The sequence below is a fragment of the Peromyscus eremicus genome, chromosome 23 (genome assembly GCF_949786415.1).
Source record: "Peromyscus eremicus chromosome 23, PerEre_H2_v1, whole genome shotgun sequence".
NCBI lineage: Eukaryota > Metazoa > Chordata > Mammalia > Rodentia > Cricetidae > Peromyscus > Peromyscus eremicus.
The window spans coordinates 24,968,708-24,975,898 of NC_081438.1; the positions used below are offsets into that span (position 1 = coordinate 24,968,708).

Genomic DNA, 7,191 nt, shown 5'->3' on the forward strand with positions numbered 1-7,191 from the left:
TCCAAGGATGCTGATCTTGCCTTTAAGGGCCTAATTACCCATTTGCATTGTGCATTAGCATTTTCAAAAGCCAGAGATTCAATTATTAATTGTCTAGCTTCTGAATTTGGTATCATTCTATTCACTGCTAAAGTCAGTCTTTGTAAGAAATCAGTGAAGTTTTCTTTTGGGCCCTGTATAACTTTTGTAAATGACTCAATTTTCTTTCCTACTTCTTCAATTCTTTCCCAAGCATTCAAGGCTACCATTCAACATAAAGCCAGAGTGTGGTCATCATATAAAGATTGTCTTTGTATATCAGCATAATCACCTTCTCCAAGAAGTTGGTCTTGGCAAATTTCAAGACCTCTAGCCCTACTCTATCGTTCAATGGTCTTAGCCTCATCTTTCCACCAGGTCCTCCATTGTAACTGGGAACCAGCTTCTAAGACATCTGTAACCAAATCCCTCCAGTCTTAAGGGATAATTATTACAAGTTGACCACAAGTTTAACATCTACTTCACAAAAGATGAGTGGATGCCAAATAAGACTATTGCTTCTTTGAATCTCCTCAAATCTAACATTTGTACAGGAGTCCAGTCAACTCTTACACAGCCTTGAGGATATCTATCACTGGATAGTTCCTGTAAGGTTACTAGATAGATTAAGGTTGGCTGTTTGAAAGCCTTAGGAGCACAGACTTACCCTGGGGATATGGAAGCAGGAGAACCCCAAGTCCAAAGTCACTGTGGGAAATAGTGAGATCCTATTACAAATTTTGCAAAAACACAATAAGAAGGGGCTGGGGGTGCAGTTCAGTGGTAGAGAATGTGTGTATGCACAAGGCCCTAGGCACAATGACCAGGTTTGAAAAAGAGAAATAATGTGTCATATTAAAGATGGTCTGTGGGGGGAGGGCACAGGGTGGGAGGTGGACCTGGAAGGAATGGGGGAAAAAAGGTAGACCTTAAGAAGATTTGTGTATGTATATATGTATGTAAGTGTGTTTGTATGTATGTCTGTATATAGTCTCCAACCCATTTCTGACACAGAACTTCGAGAACTTCCCAAAAGATGGAGGTAAGGAGCCTTTTACACAGAGCTCCTAGATTCCTTGGAACTTCCTGAGTCTTTGTTCCAACCACATGACTTTTGTTGGGATACGAGTGCCTTATGCCCTCAGTCCTCACTGGGGGATTCTAGGCAGGTGTTCTCCCACTGGGCCACACCACCAGCCCCTCACTGGGGGATTCTAGGCAGGTGTTCTCCCACTGGGCCACACCACCAGCCCCTCACTGGGGGATTCTAGGCAGGTGTTCTCCCACTGGGCCACACCACCAGCCCCTCACTGGGGGATTCTAGGCAGGTGTTCTCCCACTGGGCCACACCACCAGCCCCTCACTGGGGGATTCTAGGCAGGTGTTCTCCCACTGGGCCACACCACCAGCCCCTCACTGGGGGATTCTAGGCAGGTGTTCTCCCACTGGGCCACACCACCAGCCCCTCACTGGGGGATTCTAGGCAGGTGTTCTCCCACTGGGCCACACCACCAGCCCCTCACTGGGGGATTCTAGGCAGGTGTTCTCCCACTGGGCCACACCACCAGCCCCTCACTGGGGGATTCTAGGCAGGTGCTCTACCACTGAGTCACACCCCAGCCTCTCACTAGGGGATTCTAGGAAGGTGTTCTACCACTGAGCCACACCACCAGCCCCTCACTAGGGGATTCTAGGAATGTGTTCTACCACTGAGCCACACCACCAGCCCCTCACTGGGGGATTCTAGGCAGGTGCTCTACCACTGAGCCACACCCCAGCTCCTCACTGGGGGATTCTGGGCAGGTGCTTTACCACTGAGTCACACCCCAGCCCCTCACTGGAGGATTCTGGGCAGGTGCTCTACCACTGAGCCACACCACCAGCCCCTCACTGGGGGATTCTGGGCAGGTGTTCTACCACTGAGTCACACCCCAGCCCCTCACTGGGGAATTCTGGGCAGGTGCTCTACCACTGAGTCACACCCCAGCTCCTCACTGGGGGATTCTGGGCAGGTGTTCTCCCACAGAGCTGCATCTTAAGCTCTTCTGATCTTTACTCCAGGGTTCTCAAGGAAGGCCAAGACCTTGGCAGGATGCACTGGGCTCTCATCTCCTCTTCCCCGGATATGTCACCCAGGAGCCTCTCTGGAGCACTCCTCCTTTCTTCATGGTCAGTCATGTTCTGCAGAGAGTTGGGGACCGGCAGGGGACAGCCACCACAACAGAAGTTGCATTTTTCTTGGCTTATCGAGAACAGTGACCATGTCTATGCTCTTGATGTACCCCACCATATCTCACATAGTAGGGAAACCTTGGGGTCACTCTCTTCCGTTGGTTCCCACCCTAACTTCCCTTCACCACAGTGTAGGAAGAGCCCAATGTTAAACTCACAGCAACTTCTTGTCCCCCACAGCAGCAAAGAGCAAGCTGTGTCACTAAGTGGAATGTCCTGAAATTATATGTTCATGAAGGAATTAAACTCCCTAGGCTGAGCCCTCATCCTGGCCTTTAGGTACTGTTTTTTGGGTTTTCAAGACAAGGTTTCTCTGTGTAGCCCTGGCTGTCCTGGAACTCACTCTGTAAACCAGGCTGGCCTCAAACTTATAGAGATCCACCTGCCTCTGTAGATATTTTTAAAAATTAAAACTATATATACATTAGGTAAGGTCTTGCTTTGTAGCCCAGGCTGGTCTAGAACTCATGATCCTCCTGCCTCAGCCTCCTGAGTGCTGGGTTTATAGGTGTGTGCCATCATGCCCTGCTGTATGCCTTTCTCCTTTCCCTCCTCCTTCCCTGACAAAGTCCCATGTAGCCCAGGCTAGACTCAAATTAACCATGTAGCTAAGGCTAGCCTTGAACTTCTTTTGAGGGTGGGGAGGAGGGTTGAGGGAAGGTCTCTCTATGTAACCCTGGCTTTCCTGGAGCTCATTATGTAGATCATGCTGGCCTCAAATTCAGAGATCCTCCTGCCTCTGCCTCCAGTTCTGGGATTAAAGGCATGCACCACCATGCCTAGCTAACCCTGAAATTCTCATCTTCTTGCCTGGGTGCTAGGATTACAGGCAAGCATCATCATGCATGTTTTTTGCAGTGCTGTGGTTGAAACCCAGCATCCTGTGCACTCTGGGCAAGTACCCCACCATCTGGACTGCATTCCCAGCCCCCTTCATCCCCCTTTTTTTTTTTTTTTTTTATAAAAGCTGATGAGTTTAAAAATGATGCCATCGAGTTCACCATTTCAGTGGAGTTTTTATTTATTCAAAGTTCTGGAGGTGGGACCAGCCTGGAGTACCCCCAACACTCGTGGGAGTTACTACTGTTGATGGAGCTTCACCCACAGGTGGACAGACAGACACCCACAGGTGGACAGACAGTCAGACAGCCCTTGGGCCCCACCCCAAGACAAGGACCCCAGCTAAGCCAGTCGCAAATAAGGTGCACCCGCAGGTGCTCTAGTCTTATGCACCTGGGCTCTTCGAGCCACACAAGAGGAGAACGCAGAATGACCAATGCCATTCTTCTGGAACCTTCTCACTCAGCACAGGAAACACCAGAACTCTGGCACGCTTGGAGCTCCCCCGGGTTCTCACAGAATAAACACATTCCCCCAAGGAAATGCTGAGAATGGGAAAAAGAACTCGGGCCTCCTCCCAGCTGGTGGGCCAAGCCCCAAGCAGCCTGTCAAGGAGTCAAGGCCAGCGTCCAAGTTCAGGGACAGAGGAGAGGCGATTAAGCCTGTTGCCATGGTGTCTCTGGACGGAAAACTTGGTGCCCTGTGCCTTGGTACCTGCAGGAGGCTGCTTTCTCTTGGCATCCAGGTTCTGCATGTGCTTCCGGACCCATGGCAACTTGGGGTCACTACAGATCTTGTGGCCCCCCTTGGTGATGAAGCTGTGGGAAGAAGGGAAAAGATTTAGTCTGAGGTCTGGCAAGGTCCTCTGGGACTAATCTTCCCTTCCTGAGGAAGTGAGTGTGGGGGGCCAGGAGTCTCAGCGGCTCGCCCTTGGTGCTACGAAGCCACTGAGGTGAGTCTTCTCTCTGTGCATTCTGTTTTTACTACTGGGGGGCAGGAGGACCATGGAGTGTGGCCACGATCATTCTATGGCCTCCTTGTGAGACATAGGAGGCCCTGCTTTTGAATAGAATGCTGGATATGATAGAAGATATGGTCTTTGTCTAGAGCGGGCAAACGAGCCAAGAAGACTGCTCAGCTGGAGAAAGTCTGCCTTGCCACTCTGCGACTCCAACTTCAATCCTCAGAACCCACTTTTAGAAAAAAAATCTAGGGGCTGGAGAGATGGCTCAGAGGTTAAGAGTACTGACTGATCTTCCAGAGGTCCTGAGTTCAATTCCCAGCAACCACATGGTGGCTCACAACCATCTGTAATGAGATCTGGTGCCCTCTTCTGGCCGGCAGGCATATATGCAGGCAGAACACTGTATACATAATAAATAAATAAAATCTTAAAAAAAATTTATATATATAAAAAATCTAGGTACGGTGGCATATGCTTAGAATCTCAGCGCCTGGGAGGCAGAGGCAGGTGCGTCTCTGGGGCTTGCCAGCCAGCTAATCTAGATGACTTGGTGAGCTCCAGGCTGGTGAGAAAGCCAGAGAGATGATGCTCAGCAGGTAAAAATGCCTGCTGCCTAGCCCGATGACCCGAGTTCTATTGCTAGGACCCACAGGGTTGAGAGAGAGAACTGGCCTCCACAAGTTGTCCTCTGACCCTCCCACGTGTGCTGCAGCACGTGTGCATGTGTGTGAATATGCACACCTGTGCATGCCTATGTGCTCTCATACACACACACATACACACACACACAACTTAAAGTGTATTATTTTCAAAGACCCTTATCTTGAAGGAGGTACATGGCACACTTGAGGATGACACCCAAGATTGGCCTCTGGCCTCTATAGGTATGCACACACACATGTACATGCACACACACATGTGCATCTACACATACATACATTTTTTTTTTAAATTAATTTATTTATTATGTATACAGTATTCTGCCTGCATGTGTCCCTGCAGGCCAGAAGAGGGCACCAGATCTCGTTATAGGTGGTTGTGAGCCGCCATGTGGTTGCTGGGAATTGAACTTAGGACCTCTAGGAGAGCAGTCAGTGCTCTTAACCGCTAAGCCATCTCTCCAGCCCCATACATACATTTTTAAAGGCAAATGATACCAGCTCACACTATGCATGGAAACATGGCTACTGGGCATGCTATGGCTGAAAGGGGAGCTTGGGATGTCCCCTTCCATGCCTGCTCTCAGGACCAGTCTGACACTAGCTGGGGAATGTAGTCACATGTCATTCCCCATGAGTTCTTGCTTACCACCCCAGGTGAAGAGATGGCTCTGAAGCTGTTTGGAATCTAGAGGGCTGGTTGGTCATGTGACCTTGAGCCTCAACTGTTTACAGCAAAAGGGAAAAGTCTTATGTGCTCCGTAAGATTGTTTTTGTTGCCGGGCGGTGGTGGCTCACGCCTTTAATCCCAGCACTCGGGAGGCAGAGCCAGGCGGATCTCTGTGAGTTCGAGGCCAGCCTGGTCTACAGAGTGAGATCCAGGAAAAGACGCAAAACTACACAGAGAGACCCTGTCTCGAAAAACCAAAAAAAAAAAAAAAAGGTTGTTTTTGTTTTTACCATTCTAGGGATGAAACCCGGGGCTTTGTGCATGTTAGGAAAGCACTCCACCACTGAGTCACACCCCCAGCCCCTCACTGGGGGATTCTAGGCAGGTGCTCTACCACTGAGCCACACCCCCAGCCCCTCACTGGGGGGGCGGGATTCTAGGCAGATGTTCTACCACTGAGCCACACCCCAGCCCTTCACTGGGGGATTCTAGGCAGAGTTTCTAGTATTGCCTCGTGGAATTGAGATTAGTTAGGATAATGTATTATGCATTTCCCTCCATGCACAATGCCTTGCCTGCATTGGGTCCTTCATGAATGTTCTCAGCCTTCTGAATGTTGAAGTTACTGGCATCTACTATCATGTCCTGGTTGTTATGTAATGTTGGGGACTGAACACGGGGCTCCATATGTTCTAGGCAAGCACTCTACTAACTGACCTATTTGTGCCCTTTTGCTATCCCCATCTCCTCCTAGTTTTATGGGTGAGGAAGCTAAAGGAGACCTCCAGAGAGGTCTCGTATACTTTCAAAGATGCCCAGGGCTGAACTTCCTCAGGGACCCTAGAGGTTCCTGGGTTCGATACTCACATCACCCCTGCCTTGCGGCAGGCGCTGCCATTGGTCAACTGGTAGCTAACCACTAGCTTCCCTGGAATTTTCTTGGAAACGAAGGACAGGCAGCAGGAGGATGGGATGGTCACAGAGTCTACAAGGTGAGAGAGAAGATGTGTGTCAGCACCCAGGCCGCCGTAGGTTCGCCTGTTATACTCCAGGCCCCTTAGCGCCTCCCCCAGCCCCAGGCTGCTCAGTTCCCTCACCCTCCATCGCGCCTACACCCTTAGAAGCGTTTGCTGCCGGCAGCCCCGGGCTGGGCCCCCCAAAGTCTCACCTGTGGGGAAGATGCAACACGTGCAAGCTACCAGGAGAAGGCTGGCGACGATGGTGGCGGGGCCTGCCATGTCCTGGAGATGAGAGGCCTCAGCTCAGAGGTCAAAGCTGGGGTGCAGGAAAAAGGGCCTGGAGATATGAGGACACCCCAACCTCCCTCCCCCTGGCCTTTATATGGACAGCTCCGGAGAGACACACACTGGAGTTCCTCCCTCCCTCTTCCCCACAGGCTTCCTCGAAAATCATGAGCATTCTGTGGTCTAAAAAAAAAAAAGGGGAAGTTGTTGTCCATGTCTTGTCCTGCTGAGTCAGGGATGATTTGGGGCTCTAGCAACAAAGATCTGGGGGAGGGCTGTCATCCTGCCTGGGCCAAGACCGAGGGCAAATGTTTCCGTTGACTTGGTTCCGCTGCCTATCATGTGGGATCCTGGTTCTCTGAGCCTCAGTTTTTGTAGCTGCACAATGGGTAGAGTCATCCCTATCTGCCTTCCTGCCATCTGTCCATTCATCCATCGATCTACTTGTCCATCCATCTGTCCATCTAAAGGAAACTTAGAGGGGCAAAAGCAGGCTCCCTGAGATGGTGGTTTGTTCCCAGAAGGCATTGGGAGGAGAAATGGTGGGGAGACACAGGGGTGGGT

General features: G+C 50.5%; 1 protein-coding gene across 1 annotated transcript; it reads right to left on the reverse strand.

Moving 5' to 3' along the window:
* Positions 1 to 3,280: 3,280 nt before the first annotated feature.
* Positions 3,281 to 6,702, reverse strand: Ccl24 (C-C motif chemokine ligand 24). The gene is made up of 3 exons (XM_059249685.1): positions 6,552 to 6,702; positions 6,251 to 6,368; positions 3,281 to 3,908 (listed from the first exon to the last, which is right to left on the reverse strand). Exons 1-3 carry the CDS (start codon positions 6,619 to 6,621, stop codon positions 3,707 to 3,709), a joined length of 390 nt encoding a protein of 129 aa, XP_059105668.1. The 5' UTR covers positions 6,622 to 6,702; the 3' UTR covers positions 3,281 to 3,706.
* Between the last annotated feature and the right edge of the window lie 489 nt (positions 6,703 to 7,191).